General features: G+C 48.9%; 1 protein-coding gene across 7 annotated transcripts in view; it reads right to left on the bottom strand.

The window, feature by feature from the left end:
* CRACR2A (calcium release activated channel regulator 2A) overlaps positions 1-12,854 on the bottom strand; it is a 154,470-nt gene that overhangs the window by 29,036 nt on the left and 112,580 nt on the right. For 6 of the 7 annotated variants that reach the window (XR_010120915.1, XR_010120916.1, XM_055281072.2 and 3 more), the window contains 4 exons: positions 10,428-10,758; positions 5,961-6,093; positions 1,224-1,305; positions 1,035-1,149 (listed from right to left, as the gene is read on the bottom strand). Coding sequence is in view for 4 of the 7 variants with exons in the window: in XM_055281072.2 (XP_055137047.2) it covers positions 1,035-1,149; positions 1,224-1,305; positions 5,961-6,093; positions 10,428-10,758 (661 nt within the window). In the remaining 3 variants the exon portion in view is untranslated. Of the gene's footprint in view, positions 1-1,034; positions 1,150-1,223; positions 1,306-5,941; positions 6,094-10,427; positions 10,759-12,854 lie in introns of those variants that run through there. The other variant, XR_010120917.1, reaches the window with a different exon arrangement.

Below are 12,854 nucleotides of genomic sequence, written 5' to 3'. Positions count from 1 at the left end.
CTCAGGCAGCACGGAGTCCAGTGGGAGACACGGGTCGATAAATAAGCGATTTGTAGCAGCACGATAAGTATGTGATGGGATATGCAAGGTTTTATGGGCTTGGAACAAAGAGCTGAACATAAGCTTCATGAGGGCAGGAGCTTTGTCTCTTTTATTCACTGCTAGGATTCCCAGGCCCTAGAATAGTGCCTGCCAGTGTTTTGAACAAATAAATGAACAGACCATGAATCCTGCTGGTGGAAGGGGTGGGAGATCCTACTTGGCTGTTCTGTGAAGGAATCAGCCGAAGCCTGGCAAAAAGCAATTTGTAGCTTGTCCACACCAGCACTGGCCTTGAGAAGCCTGCACTGGAGTGGTGGAAACACTAAAAAAAAGCACGTACAAAATGACATATTGCAAGGAGGAATCATAAACGTAGAGTCTCCCGGATAATTCAGAATGCAAAGATAACACAGTTGCTCTTGGGTCCTGCCAAGACTCTTGATTCTGAGGTGAGCCTGGAGCCCTCACATTCTGGATCAACCTCCCCTTGTGTGAAGAGCTGTGACAGAGGCCCCCAAACATTGCATGGTGTGGCTCCCGGGCAGGGCATAGCTGGGCCTACTGGAGCTGGAAAGACTCAGGGGGTAGGGAGAGGTGCTGGTGAGAATGAGGGAAGAATCTGCTTGTGACTCAAACACTGATTTCTTTAGGACCCTTCCTTGACACTCCACTGTGTCCCCTCCCCCATTCCAGTCCCCCTCAATCATGGCCCAGCAATGACACAGCTGCTGGCATAATCTGGATTTTCCGTGTCCCTCTCTCCATGAGGGCAGGGACTGTGTCTGTCTTGTTCACTTCTGGGTCCCCAGTAACTAGCCTGGTACTGGGAACTCAGAAGAACAGAGGAACACATGCCTGCATCAGTTTGTTCCTGGAAAAGGCAAGTTCTGAATCAGATTTTGAAAATGCAGAGGCCCGCACGGGAGATGGACAGAGAAGAAAAGAGAAGCCACAATCAAGCCTAAATGCTCCTAGGAAGGTCACCAGCTCACCTCCACGCTGCTCAGCCACCGCCGCACCGACAGGAACGACTGCTTGTCTGTGAGATCGTACATGACGATGACACCATCGGCCTTTCTGAAGAACTGCTGGGTGATGCACCGGTACCTGCCACAGAAGGGCCATGGGTCAGGCATGCATGGCCTTCCCTCTGGAGCCCAGAACTTCGGGCAGCTCCTCACCTCTCCTGCCCAGCCGTGTCCCACAGCTGCAGGGCCACCTGAGAGCTGTCCACATTCAACGTCTTCACACGGTAATCAATGCCTGCAGGGTGAAACGGGCCTGTTAGGGCTGCCCTGGGCCAGAGGCACCTCACTTCCAGATCAGGAAACGATGTTTCCAATGTCTGAAATCACATCAGGCCCAAGGTGACAACCCTCCCTGTGCAGCTCACGGGAGGCTAAATGGAGAAAAGAACAGAGCACTGGGGAGGCATGGGATCTCAGCTCTGGTCCTGTCTCTGCCACTTATTAGCTGTGGAATATTGATCAAATCACTTAACCACTCTGAACTGCAGGCTCTTCACTGTAATACAAGCCATACGCTCTTTCTTTCCCTCCCTCCCTCCCTCTCTCCTTCCCTCTCTCTTTCCCTCCCTCCCTCCCTCCCTTCCTTCCCCCTTCCTCCCTCCCTCTCCCCCAACTCTTTCTTTCTCTTTCTTTCTTTCTTCCTTTTCTCTCTTTCTCTCTCTCTCTCTCTTTCTTTCTCACCTAAAATTCTTTCAGAGGCCTCCTAGTAAAATTCAAATGTCCTAGGGGTATGGCCTCCATCAACCAATCCAAAGGTATGCAGAGGAGGAAGAAGGAGGGGAGGAGGGATAGGAGGAGGAGGGTAGGAACTGGCAGGTACAGGAAAGGACAGAACAGAAGGGGTAAGAGAAAAAATCACAGGCAACGTTCACCCTTGAGATGGGTTACAGCTCCTAATCCTACACTGGGCTGATCACAACCATCTTGCCAGGGGTGTGACCCTACCTGGAGTCCTCAACCCCAGAGAGAGGGGGCAAGGTGAGTGAAGTGCATTCTGCACCCCACAGCAGCCCTCAGAGGTCAGGACCTCAACACAGATGTTTTGATACAGGTATTCCCCACTCCTACATCCTGTAAGAATGTTCGCAAAGGCATAAAGAGGTTCGAAAGTACAGCCCCCCACCACCACCGTAAGTTCCAGATCTTAGAACTTTAGGGCGTCTCCCGCAACCTTCAGAAAGGCCTCTGGAGGGCTCAGGAAGACAAACAGCAACAGCAGCTTGGACAGATAGAGACAGAAGAGACCAAACAGATAACAAAGAGGCAGTAAATGGAAAAGGTCATCCCAGCCACTGCCTCATGTTGTGCATTCCTGTCTCAGCTCTGCCGCTGACCAGCAACATGACCTTGATGGCATTGCTGCAGCTCATTTTGGGGGATTCTCTCTCCTCATCGGTAGACGGCAGTGAGATGGAGGTATGAAGGGATGAAGGGGCAAAGTTGGATGCTCACAATCTTTAAGTGCAGCTGGAGCATTCAACCCTCACATCGGGGTGACCCTTGCTTGCAACAAATTGCTTCCTGAAGGATGGCTCAAGTCAGGAGCCTCCTGGCACCTTGAGAGGTGCTGTGGAGATGGTGTGGGTTAGCACTGTGCTGACGGTTGCCAGGAGGGTGACCTTAACCTTTCTCGAGGTGACAGCCCTGAGCTGTCATAAGGCAGGAGCGATGGGGAGCAGTGGCAGCAAGTTGCTCTGGAGAAATACCCTAGTGGGCTGCTGCAGGGATTTCTCTGTACAGATGTGCAGTGGGACAGACACTGGACCGGTGCCCAAGAAAGGGCAGGGGCATTCTTCCGGAAACAGCTTCTGGAAGAAACACCTTGCATTCTGGCCTATGATTTAATGCAGGGAGGTTGTGAACCAAAGTGGAGAAGTGGGAAGAAGGCTGGACTTGGAGTCCTGGGTTCCAGGGAGTTTGGCTATAACTCAAATGATCACTCTACTGTGGATCTCAATTTTCTCACTTACAACATGAGAGGATGTAATTAGACGATTCCCAAGGTTCCTTCCAGATCTAGCATTCTGCAAAAACCATCAGTGTTGTCTCCAGGATGCCTGCAGGGCTCAAGCACCTGCTCTTGAAGGAGCAGGCTGGGCCCTAGGTGGGGCAGGCAGGATGCCCCAGTCACCAGTTGCACTGGAGCAACTGGATTTCACACAAGCCACTGGTCCAGTACAAAACATGCTCTTATGAGGGAGTGGGAGACCAGGAAGTTGGAGGACCCCTCGGAGGATGGAGGTGAGCTGGAAGAACAGCCAAAGCCCTGCCACTGTGCTGTAGCTGCTGCCCTTGACAGGAGATTGGCCGGAGCCCTGTTTTGGGGTTGGACAGCTTTGGCCCGAGAGGCTGTGACTCTGTGGCTGTTATATCTGTTTAAAGGGGGCAGCCTGCAGGTGGCTGGTGTGACATCTGCTTCCTGACATGTGTCCCAGAGCAGGGCCTGCAGTGTGGCAGGGAAGCTAATTTGAGCTGCTGCTCGAGCATGTATGCAGCGGTGTGATGAAGGGCATCCTGATTTGGAACCTTTGATATTTTTTCCCCTTCCTAAATTGTAGGGTGTTTCCATAATTGGCCTCCTGGGAAGTGCAAATGAGTCTGATTTTCTATTTTTCAGAGCCTTCCATCTCAGGGCCACAAGTTGAAAATGTAAACGGCAGGCCACATGCACACTGCTCAGGGGACATGGCTCTGAGGCCTGCAGCCTGGGCACCCTCTCCCTGCCTCCCCCAGGCCTGTGCCAGAGCTGAGACTATAGGGCCTCCCCCACGGAATGCCCTCAGGGAGGGCAAGTTGACCTCCCAGGCACTGTCTCCTGTGTTACCACGCTCAGCACACTCCCAGCTGCCCCGCCTCAAGGCCAGACAAGGCCAGGCTCTTCTGGGCTTGGTTTGCAGGCTCTGCGCTTCTTCCCATCTGGGTCCCAATTTTTGTCTTGGGATGCTCTCAGTCTCTGGGTGAAGTTGAGCAGAAGGAAAGGCATGGGAAGATATTCCAGGTGTGATAACAGTTTAAGAAAAGGCCCAGCAATAAGGATGAGAAACCTGAAGCAAGGACAGGACACCTGAAGCACATAGGCAGGGACCCCTCTCTGGGAGAAATGTTAGAAGGGCCAGTTTAGGGTAAGAGAAAGAAAATGGAGTCTCCCCAGGCAGGACTCTGGGCCACTCAAAGTTGGTCTTGTAGAACCAGCTTGTCACACAGCCAAAGGTCAAAGATGGTTGAGTCAGAGACCCAGGCTTGGAGGCAGTCTTAGGGTGCTGATATAGTTTGGATTTGTGTCCCCACCCAGACCTCATGCTCAATTATAATCCCCAGTGTTGGAGGTGGGGCCTGGAGGGAGGTGATTGGATCATGGGGGTGGATCCTTCATGAATGGTTTAGCACCATCCCTTTGGTGCTGTCCTCATGATAGAGTTCTCATGAGATCTGGTTGTTTAAAAGTTTGTAGCACCTCCCCTCTCCTCTCTTCCTCCTGCTCTGGCCATGTAAGATGTGCCTGCTTTCCCTTTACCTTCTGCCGTAACTGGAAGTTTCCTGAAGCCTCCCCAGCCATGCTTCCTGTACAGCCTGCAGAACCATTAGCCAATTAAACCCCTTTTCTTTACAAATTACCCAGTCTCAGGTATTTCTTTATAGCAGTGCAAGAACAGACTAATACAAGTACCCAGTTACAACCTCTCATTTTTCAAATGAGAGAAAACTGAAGCCCTAAGAGGCATCACATCCTCTTGAGGTCACACAGCTTGTCAGTGGCAGGGCCCAGATGAGGACTCAGGACTTCTGATGTCTCACTGAACCTCCGCAGCCCCTCCTGCCTGCACCAACCTCTGCCCACCTCCAGAGGCAGAAAAGCACCCTCACCTCTCATGGGGTGCTAAGTGCATACAACTCAATTTAGGGACACTATGGCACGGAAGAGAAGGTAGTTGAGGGGAAGGTATCAGCACCAACCAACTGAAGGGAATGTGAACAAGCCTCTAACCTTTCTGGACCTCAGTTTCCTGATCTGTCGACTGTACTGAACAGTACCTGTCCCCCAGGGTTGTTGTGGAGATAGATGGAAAGGATGACTACAAAAGCTTCTGGTAAATATTCAGGTCATACAAATATATTTTCAAGTACAGTTGACTTATCAGCTCAGTGAAATAGGCATGCAATGTATTTGTTTTTTGTTGAGTGATTCAAGCTGAAAGGTCCGTATGCCCTTGGGTCTCACCACATATTCCAATGCAACCCTCAACTGTGGGTGAAGGGATAAAAGGCCTCTGTTTAAATAAAATATCACCCATAGTGGGAATACATTAAGCCATGATCATCCATTAATAGCTGAGCCTAATGAGCTTCCACATTTAAGTCCAGCTGTCACCCAGCAGGCTGGGGACTTAGGACAGATGCAATGCGATGGGTAAAAGAAGCCATCCAGGAGCAAGGCCAGGATGTAGCAGGCCCTCAGGAAGGCAGGGGGAGGTGTGGCAGGATGTGGGTCTTGGGAGGAGTCCCAGTCAGTTCAGCGGGAGCAGGAGGACCCAGGGCCCTGCTGACAGTGGGGAGGAGTGGTCAAAAGGAGGGGGTACTCATTGAAGGGGGGAAGGGGATCCAAATCTACCTTTACCAAATTTAGTTTCATAAACCCAGGGTTGGACTTACGAAGTACTCAGGGGTCCCATCACACACAGGATGAGCTTAGCAGCTAGCAGAGTGAGGGGAGGTGGCTTCATCTTGCCCCTCCCAGCCTCTCTGTTGAACAGAGCAGACACCAGTATCCCTACTGGCCAATCCCCCATGGCCCTTCCCATGGGCTTCTAATGCCTCCTGCCCCGGGCCCCCTTCTCACAAACTCCCTTCCCAGAGATGGGCCTAGGACTCACCTCAGGGATGAGAACTCACCCACAGTGGCCGCCATGCCTGGGGAGAAGCGGTCCTCACACAATCTCCGCAGGAAGGACGTCTTCCCCACTGCAGAATTGCCCACGAACACGATCTTGAAGAGCCGGTCAGGGGCGGAGGGAGAGCTTTCCTCCTGTGGACGGCACCCAGTCTGACCAACTGCAGGGAACGGTCTTGCCAGCCCCTGCCCCAGCCACCAGAGGCCCTTCACCCATCCCTGCAGTGGCCCTCAGGGGGTGCAGACCGGCCTCCAGACCTGCACCAGGAGGCTGCCAAAGCCTCAGAATGCAGTGAGCACAGTCGGTCTCTCTCCACAGGAGGGAGGAGAAACAGCCACCCAAGCGACATTTGCTGTCCGTCTTCTGTGGCAGGGAGGCAGAGGCCAACCCTGGATTCCGGTGGGGTGGAGGAGGCAGCACGTTCACGGATAAGGACAACTTGTGCTGTAAGTATGACAGGTCACAGAGGAGGGGATCTGAGCGGGGGCTTCAAGAGGAGGCAGGAATTCTTTCTGTGGGGAAGGACAAGGTGGGGCGTTTGCAGGGAGAAGGAGAGAAGGATGAAAGAAGGCTTATCCACATCACAGGGACAGAGATGTCCCAGGTTGGGACAGGGAGCTCCTTATTTCTGCCCTATCCTTGGAAGCCTGGACTAAATGGAAGATGTCCATCTCATGAGCTCCCATCGAGGCACTGCCATCTTCCTAGGGTAACTGAGGCATGAGGGTCTCCACTCAGGAAGCTGGGAAATGCTAGGCTGCTGGGCAAAGCTTCCCAGAGTCAGCCAGTCACTGCTGCCCTGTCTTTTGGGCCCAACAGAGGGAAAGGGCTGGGACATGAAAGCCCAGAGGGGAGTGAACTTGCTCTAGGACAAAAAGCAAGTAGGAGGTAGAGTAAGGAACCACCTTCCAGCACAGCATCCTTCTGAGAAATGATCATTCATTTCAGGGAGCTGCCGCTCAACCGCAGGCATCTTGCCTTCAGGCCCAGCTCAACATTTCCTGGTCACATGGGGAGGCTCTTTTGAATCTATTTAAAAGTGAATTTGGGGGAATTAGCTCCTCTCATTGAGCAAATACTATAATGTAGTGACAGTCATATTAGAGTACTTGAGTTTCAGATAAAAAGCCATTAACTGCCTTTTGGAGAGAAATCAATTCCATGCAGTATTTAGCAGAGAATTCAAGGTCAACTACAAAAATTTAAACTAAAAGTTAAAAAAAAATAACAACCAACCTGCACTCAAAAACTATGCCTCCAGCCCCATTTTCTTTATTCATGCAATGCACAAGGGCACCAACTCTCTGCTGGTCCCTGTACTTTTAATTGTTATTTGTTTGAGACTAAAACTCAGCATATCAATCTAATACACCCAAGAACAGTACAGGGTAGGGAAGGTGAAACCCAAGATGGCAGGAAATGGTCCTGGTGGTAGAGGTGTTGCCTGATCCTTAGCCCTGTGGCCACTGCCCCTTCCCAGGCAGAGCACTTTTATTTTGCAGGCAAAAGCCCATAGACACATCAATGGCTCAGTGCCAGGCAGGACTCACCTCACAGGGGCAGCAAACTCTCAGGTATGTTCATGCACTTAACCCACTGTCCCCTCTGGAGGACAGGCCACCTGCCACAGGAAAATAAGATGGCTGGATTGTGGGGAGGGGGCTGGAGAAGAAGTACCTGGCTGGCAAGCCAGAAGATCTCTTCTCATCCTCCCTCCCTTCATGCTTTTTAATTTAAAAAATAAGCCTTTAAGAAATAAAATGTATGCGAATTTTTAAAATTAGGAAATACACAAAAGTAGAGAGGATTAATTCTTCATAATCTGCCCTACCATCCTGAAATGGTCACTGTTCATGTCTTTTTATTTTTTAAGAGACAGGGTCACATTCTGTTGGCCAGGCTGGAGTGCAGTGGTGCAATCATAGCTCACTGCAGCCTTGAACTCCTGGGCTCAGAACTCCTCCTGCCTCAGCCCCTGGAGTAGCTAGGACTACAGGTATGCATCAACACGTCTGGCTAATTTTCTTATTTTTTGTAAAGACCGGGTCTTGCCATGTTGCTTAGGCTGGTCTTGAACTCCTGGCCTCAAGCTATCCTCCCACCATAGCCTCCCAAAGTGCTGGGATTACTACCATGGCCTCCCAAAGTGCTAGGATTACCACCATGGCCTCCCATAGTGCTGGGATTACTACCATTTTACCAATTCATATCTTGATGCATTCCTTCCAACTTTTCTTTATATCATCTTTATTTACAGAAATTTGAGATATATATAATTTTAATCCTACTTTATCATATATTATTAACTTACAAATTTTTTTAGCCACTGAAGTTTTGAAAATATTTTTAACAGCTGTATAATATTCTAGTGAATTAATATACTATGTCTTATGTCCCTATTATTGGGCATTTTTTTTCAACTGTTTGCTATTATAAATAACTCTTGCATTCTTGAGTTAAATTTTTGTCTGATTTGGTTATTTCCTTACGAAGAATTCCCAGCAGTAGAAGTGCTGGTTCAAAGGATATGGTATTTTTAAGTCTTTGATTCATATTACCAAATGGGTTTCCAGAAGGGTTGTACCAATTTACACCTCACCAGCCTTGTATGGGAGGACCTGCTTTGCAGTAGCCTTCAAACGAGCATACGTTCTCTTGCTGGAGCTGTTATGTGGCTGCTAGTAAATCATACTTCTTCCCTGCTGCAGTTTCTGTTCCCAGCAAAACGGCAGCAGGACCTCGTGGAGTGGGCACAGAAGTGAGAGAGCTCGGTGAGGAGGGCTGGGCTCCCCATCACTGTGGGGCTGGCCTCTCCTCTCTGAGCTCCGACTTTCCCATCTGTCAATGGGGAGAATAAATTTCTGACCTGACTCATCAGATAGTGGGGAGGATAAAATGCCATAGCAGATGTTTGAGCAGATGCTTAAGCCTTTTTCTTCATCCCCAGCTCCTACTGACCTCATGACACTTCTTTCACATTTTAGGGGGACATCTTGGAGTTATATAAGACCCCATTTGTACCCACTGCCAGCAAGTGTAGGTCTGTGCATTGAAGGGGATGTGGAAGGGCATGCAGGAGGGAGGGGGACCCCACATTGGTGCCACCCAGCTCTCCACTCTCCCCTGCACCAGGGCCCTTGAGAAGTGATCTGCAGGCATGAGTCTTAATCCTGGCCTGAGAATGGTAACCTATGCCAGAAGGTCCATTAGGTAGCTCACACCCTAACTCAGCCACTGGGAAAAGTTCAAGGCAGCAAAGGCTCAGTTCCCAATGGCTGCCACGGCGTGCAGGGCGGAGCCTCTTTCACACTGTTGTGGATCTTTCTAAACTGTTTCAGAAGGCTGAGTGCAGGATGAGGGCTCGAGGAGCCTATTCCGAGGCCTGGGTCCCAAACGAGGCAAAGAACATCTATCACCATGAGCCAGGGGAGCCGCTTTTCATATGGTCTCCCTTTTCCTACAGAATTTAGCAGGAAGACCTGGTGGGAAGTACAGGGTCACACTGAAGGGAGGAGCAGGCAGGGAATGTCGGAATGAAAGTGTGATTAGCTGATTAAGAACCAAGAAAAAAATGATGGTATGCAAACTTTCTAAAGAAGGGCCTGGCTCTGCTAAGAGCAGTTACAAAGCATGCAACTTTAAAAGTATATGAAATTGTATGCTAGGAGCTTAGCATACAGTCTATCTTAAGTAGGTGCTCAATTAATGCTTTTGAATCTGAATCAGAAGAGAGAGCACAGGGTTGGGAATGGGGCACTCAACTGTGGGATATGATGAGATTTCCCTTCAAATAATCTGATCAATCTTTTATTCTTTAATTCAGTTTTCTCAATTCCCAATTTTCTCCTTTTTGCTCCTTTTTTTCCTCCTTGCCTTTGTTAAATGCCCAGGCATGCCACAGTACCAAGCGTTATCAGTACCAGCTCACATTCCTTTCCTTATTTGGAAAGAGGACTAACTTTCTGGCTCATTACAGACACCCTTTCCCCTTTCCCTGCACTTTCTTTTACGTGCCTACCCTATCTCAAAAAATCAAATGTTTAGCCAGCCAGGATTAGTTTAGATTGTATGACCCGAACCCGGCCAATGGGGAAGGACCTGCATCAGAAATAAAGGCTCTCGTGCCCCTTCGTTCAGGAGTGCTCTCATGGCAACTGGCCAAGGAGGCACCCCTCTGTGCAGAAGTAAAATTGCTTCGCTAAGAATCCTTCGTTCAAATGTTCAGTCTCCTTAGGATTTTGAGCGCTATTACAAACACAACAGAGGTTTAAGGAGAATTTATCAGGACCCCTGAGTCTCCCCCCATGACACTCAGCTAAGCAGGGGAAAGTGGTATTTGGAGGATACATATGTGGTGAATCAGAAGACCTGCAGCATCTGACCTGCTGAGCTGCCTCTCCGGGCGCTTGGCCTCAAATGCAAGAGACAGATCACAGAAGTGATGTCCATGAACCAAAGTAGCCCTTACCTTACACAGGGCTTCTTTTCCAACAGGCTGCCCTCGGTGGGATGTGGGGGTGAGTTTCAAGGGTGGGGCCTCCGGGATTTGTCCCTGTACCCTCTGGTCAGAGACCTCTTCCTCTTCTGGGCATTTGCTCAGGGGTTGCTCAGAGCCACCATCCAGGAGCTGGGGCAGGGGGTCTTCTTCAATGGAGATGATTCTGCGGAGCGGCCGGGGGTGTGGACCCCCAGGCCCTGGCTCCCCGGTTCCTGGCTCCTCTTCTGTTAGGGGATATCCATTCAGGCCCAGGGAGCTTCTCCTTGGGATGCCAAACACCTCCTCCTCCTCCTCTGACTGGCTATTGGGGCGGGGAAGAGAGAAGAGTTGGGAGGATTTCACAAAATATTTCAACACGGGCTGCATGACAGCTTTTGTGACAAACAGATAACCCAGGAGCATCACGTCTTTGGATACGAGCACTCCGGGAGAGGGAAAAACAAACCAGCCAGCATTCTGCAGCTCATTCATTCAACATGCTTACACTAAGTGCCTGCTGCCACTGCTGCGGCAGATGATGCCAAAGATGATGATGACCAAGTATCAAGATGCCATTTACAGATGGACATAATCCGTGTCCTCACGGGATACTTGATTTAGTGGGGGACTAAAGCAATAATGACACAAATAAATACATCACTTACAAATTGTGAGACTGCTATGAAGGAGAAGGAAAGGTTGTGAAGAAAGATGTCTCAGACTCAGATATAAAGCACCCCGATTAACATTAGCAGGTGGCCTTGGCTCTGCTCCCAGCACCAGCCCTTACTAACTGTGTGTCCTTAGGCAAGACATTTCAACTCTTCAGGCCTTGCTGTAAAATGTGGCCCATCTGCTCTATTCCCAAATAAGTCAATGCATAAAAACAGACATGTTTGCAAAACATCCTCAGCAGTGGGAGGGGTGCTGTTGCTTTGGGAGGGCCCCCCACCTCCAGACATAGCTAGAGCCAGGTCTGCTGCTCACGGGCAGCTGTCCCCTGGACAAGAGGCTTTGGTTCAGAAGAAAGCCAGGCAGAGCATTGCCATTCACCTCTCCTTCCTCTCCCTTTCTCTTCTTCTTTCTGTATCCCTAGAAGTCAGAATCAGGAGTAAGTGGCTCGGAGGCCTAAATGTCTTCTAGAAGCATTTGAGCACTAAGGGCAAGGAGAAGCTGGAGGCAGTGCAGGGAATCGGGGAACTGGATGTGAGGGTCAATGCAGAGTCTGTATTTTCATAAGGTTTTGAGAGCAAAGGCCTCACAGAAATTGTCTTAAAGGAAGTTTGACAGGGAGGACATTAAGTCCAGAATTGAAACACACATACACACACCACACACACACACACACACACACACACACACACACACATGCATGCAGACTAGAAAAGAAAATGGAATGGGGATGAAGCAATGGGGTGACACGGCCAAAGGAGAAAGGAACTAAATGAAGGACACAGAATATGCAGAACAGAGAAATACACTTTCTTTTGCTCCCTGATTTAAAGTATGTATTACTCTTAAAGATCAACAGTAGAAAGGAAAAAGAAAAAAAAATACAGGTATCACCATCCTGAAATTAACTGCGATTCTGAAAGATAAATTACGATATAGTGCTTGCTTGAAGAAGGGGTGAATTCGTTTGGATTCCTTGATATAAAAATAAAGGATTTGCAGCAATTAAAGCACCTTTCCCTTGACTATAAAAACAGTTTTAAAAAAGCCAAATGTCTTCCTTCCAGCAAACTTCCTATAAATTGTATCAAGCTTATTCAGTGCTTATTTGTTTAAGAACACAATTGGTATTCCCATCCACTTTAACTCTGCTCACACACACAAAAGTGAGTATTTGTATGTACACAGGAGCAACTATGCATACACGCACACACAGCATGTTTTTTCAAAGGCTTTGCAACCAGAAAAGAAATAGCCACTTAAACAAGCCTTAAAACAAAGCATTTCTTTGAAAAAGCTTTCTGTCTGGGAAATTCTCAAGCACTACTGCCATTCTGTAATACCTGCATCACAGCATGACTGAGTTCACTTTTGGTTTTACCACCAAGTTCTCTCTGCTGTCAGTAGGGACAGTAGCTACTTTTGGCAAAGTCTGCATTAGAATTCAGGGCTCACAATTTGTTGCTTACTTGATTATTGTCTGCTTCTTCCACTCAACCAGAAATTCAATGACACAGAGGTAGGTCCATTTGGCTCACTACTGTATATCCAGCAAAGAGCACAGCACCTCACACATAGTAGACACTCAATAAATATTTATTAAGTGAGCATTTAATAATGCAGATTAATGGTAGGACCCATGTCTAATTTATTTTTGGAGGCTTTACAGAACTCAAAAGAATGTCTGGTACACAGTAGGTAATCAGTAAACATCTGTTGAATCAATCAATCAATCCATTCCATTCT

This window comes from Symphalangus syndactylus, chromosome 5 (assembly GCF_028878055.3).
Source record: "Symphalangus syndactylus isolate Jambi chromosome 5, NHGRI_mSymSyn1-v2.1_pri, whole genome shotgun sequence".
Taxonomy (NCBI): Eukaryota; Metazoa; Chordata; class Mammalia; order Primates; family Hylobatidae; genus Symphalangus; species Symphalangus syndactylus.
This window is presented reverse-complemented; position numbering and strand designations above follow the sequence as displayed.